Consider the following 3,739-nt stretch of genomic DNA (forward strand, 5'->3'; position numbering starts at 1 on the left):
TATTTTTGATATTTGTTTATTTTTTGAGTTTTTAGGTAATTTACAATCTCTAGCTAAATGTCCTAATTTTCCGTAATTATAACAAGTACATTCCTTTATAGATTTCTTTTTTCTATATGGTCTTTTAAGTTTATAATTTTTTACATAATATCTTTTTCTTGGTTTCTTATACTTATATTTTGATTTATTGTATTTCTTATATTTCTTATGCCTTTTTCTTTTCTTATAATATCTTTCTTCGCATCCAAATTGAGGTGGTATTTTATCTTTGCAACATGTTAAATTTCTTATTAATGTTTTTTTTCATTTTTATTTCTTCTCTATATTTTTCACATAGGTTTCTATACCATTATTATAAAAATTTTATTCTTACTCCTAGAGTATCTACTATTTTTGCTTCATCCCAATTTTTTATTATTTTTGAACTAAATGGTTCAGGTAATTTATTAAAATATAATTTTCTTATTTCTTTACTTTCTTCTGTATATATACTCCTTTATAATAATATTCTTTAAATGCGCAAGTATATTCATCTATGTAGTACATATTACATATTGCTAATTTTAACATTGAATTCCTATTTGTATCTTTCTCTTCATTTTCTTCTTCTTCTGTTGTTGTTATGCTGTTAAATTCGTCTTTTATTGCTATTTCATATTTTTTTAATAATTCTATAGGTGTTAATTTAGTTGTAATTGTTGATGATGTTCCTTCTGTAGGTTTATTAGTTCTTAATACCTTCTTGCTATTTTCAGTTAAATTTGAAAACTATAATTTCACTGTTCCTATTGGTGTTCTTTCTATATATCCTGGTGCATCTGTTACGTTTATATGATTATCTAATAATTGTTTTGTCATATATCCTATCCATAATTGTATTATTTTTTCTGTATCGATTACACAATCTAAATCTAAAAAGTTATAATTTTTATTAACTATTTGTTTTGGTGTCCATTTGTCATATTCATTCTTTAGATTATATATTTTAAACTTATTTTTATAATATGTAGGTTTTCTTATTTCTGATGTTCTAGGTATTATATTTTCATCTTCTTTTTTATCAAGAGTGTTTATTTCCGTGTTTATATTTTCTAAGTTTTCTTCATTAATTACTTCTTGTTTTCCACTAATTCCTAAATTTTTTGTATTTGTTAAGATTTTTGTATATGTTTACTATCTTCCGAATCATAATTATTTGTTTCTTCAACATCTATTGTATTAATTTCTAATTCCTTGGTTTCTATTTCTTTATTGTCTATTTTTTAGTTTCTTCTATTTTTCATATTTCTTCTGTAGTTTGTTGTTTTATTTTTTCTATTTCTTTTTTTCTATCTATTTCTTCATTTTCTTTTTCTATTCTCATCATAGCTGCCAATTTATCTTCTAATTTTAATTCTTCTTTTTCTAGATTAGACATAAATGTTCACCTATTTTCTTATATCTTCTTCCTAGATTAGAAAATACTATTTTTATTTTTAATCCTTCGTGATTTTCGTATATTTTTTCATCTATTATACATTCTTCGTTGTTCATTTTATTGTAAATAGTTCATGTTGATATATATATTCTAAACTATCTATTTGTGATTCTAAATTTGATATTTCATCTTTTTGTGCATTTATTGAGTTTTTACTAACTCCGACAAATATATTCTAATGTAGTATTTCTATTCTTCTTTTTAATTCTTTACGTTTTTTAGAAATAATTTGTTTTAATTCTTTGTATTTTTGTACTTTATTCATTTAAACCATATTTATAATATTTTGGTGGGTATCTAAATCTGATTTTATCATAATTAGGTGGTATGTGTCTCATTCTTCTAGATTTTAAATGGATTATTAATTTTGCTTCAATACTAGATATTAAGGTAATTGGGTAGGCTAATCTTTGTGGGTTTTCTTTTGTTTTATTTAGACTTATGTATTTTGAATAATTACTAATTAAAGATTCTTTAATTTTTCTAAAAGTTTCTCTGATTTTAAATGATCTTCTCATAATTAATCAATATAAATTAATCTCAAGTAAATCTAATCTAAATCTGCTTGTGCTAAACTATTATCTGTATACCATGGACAAGTAATGCATGGCTATGCTTGTCTTAGTTCACATTTGTTCATTGGTAACTCCCTCATAAATATGTACTCAAAATGTGGTTTTCTTAAGGACTCTGCTCAAGTTTTCTACGAGATGTCTATAAGAGATTCTGCATCATGGAATACATTAATCAGTGCTTATGGGACTCATGGTTCTGGAGACAAGGCTTTGAAACTTTTTCTTGAAATGAAAGAGGGTGGGATAAAGACGGATTCCATTGCATTACTTGCAGTTTTATCAGCATGTAATCACTGTGGTCTTTTTGAGGAGGGAAAGAAGTTTTTTGATGAAGCGTCAAGGGATAAAAGTTTCTCAATTACTGTGGAACTCTATGCTTGCTACATTGATCTCCTGGGAAGGGCTGGTAAACTAGAATATGCTAGTGAGGTCATTAGCAGAATGCCTACGAAACCAAGCGACGGAATTTGGAGTTCCCTGATCTCCTCTTGTAAATTACATGGAAGACTGGAAGTTGCAGAGCGTTTGGCTCATAGACTCACCAAATCTGAACCCGAAAATGCTGCTAATTATGCTTTGTTAAGCTTGGTGTACGCTGAATCTGAAAACTGGCCCGGGGTTGAGGATGCAAGGTGAGACATGAAAGAAGGAAAACTGAGAAAAAGCTATGGGTTTAGCAGAATTGAGCTAGATGACTAGATTTTGCAATCCTTTTGTGCACTCTACAACTCTAAGCTGGATAATTAGACTTTCTTTGTGCCATGACATTCACCGGAGAGAAGCATTTTGAGAAATGGCTAAATTCTATTAATAGGCGCTCATTAGGTTCAGTTTGCAAAAACTAGTCATGATTCAAGATTGATACACTTCTTATTTATCAGATAATTCATGATTGATGTACCTTAGAAACACACGTCTGCAGTTCCTACATATCGAAGGGATTTACTGTGTTCGAGTTGAACGACAGAAGTCGGAAAGGATGTTTCTGTCCAGTTTTTTTAAAGTCGGGGCATTTTACCGGGTAGGGAGCGAGGCATAAGCCCCAAGGCATGGTGGCTCCTTTAATTTTTAATATTTTATAAATTAATATAATTAGAAATAAATATTTTTGAAAGAGATAAATCACCCAAAAAAAATTACATCAAAACTATTTTTTTTTTTTAAATAAAAGATGTATCGAAAATTGATTCAGCAAAAAAAATAAAAAATTAATCAAAGCCACACAATACAATTAATATATAAAGTCAACTTTTCATATAATAAAGTATTATATGTCCTCAAAAGCGCGAATTTGTCTAAAAATAGTAAATAATTAATCAACACCCACGTCCCATTAATTGATCAATATATTTATGCACACATTTACCACATATTGTAATTTTAAAAGAGATCAAAAAATGATAAATAACTTAAAAATTTGGTCAGTATGTGATTTAAAAAAAAAAAAAAAAAAGGAACTACAAAGAAGAAAGTGTACACCCAGTAACCTTCTTGAGTAGCGGCCCATCAACATCAACCGATAAGTACATATGAAAATGTGACTTTAAGTTTTATTTTACTTTTGATTTGAGTGTGTAAGTATTTAACAATCAAATATTTGGGCTTACACCTCAGTACTTATACGAATGCCCCAACGCTTTGACAAACGCCCTAAATAGTGGGGCGTACACCTTTCTATATTTTCATC

The 3,739-nt window shown here is 28.0% G+C and overlaps 1 protein-coding gene across 1 annotated transcript; it reads left to right on the plus strand.

Annotated features, from left to right (window-relative positions):
- The first annotated feature begins 2,117 nt into the window (after positions 1-2,117).
- LOC124885152 (pentatricopeptide repeat-containing protein At4g31070, mitochondrial-like) lies at positions 2,118-2,692 on the plus strand. The gene has a single exon (XM_047403670.1). It carries the CDS (start codon positions 2,137-2,139, stop codon positions 2,686-2,688), a length of 552 nt encoding a protein of 183 aa, XP_047259626.1. The 5' UTR covers positions 2,118-2,136; the 3' UTR covers positions 2,689-2,692.
- Positions 2,693-3,739: the final 1,047 nt, after the last annotated feature.

This window comes from Capsicum annuum, unplaced genomic scaffold (assembly GCF_002878395.1).
Source record: "Capsicum annuum cultivar UCD-10X-F1 unplaced genomic scaffold, UCD10Xv1.1 ctg4643, whole genome shotgun sequence".
NCBI classification, from domain to species: domain Eukaryota; kingdom Viridiplantae; phylum Streptophyta; class Magnoliopsida; order Solanales; family Solanaceae; genus Capsicum; species Capsicum annuum.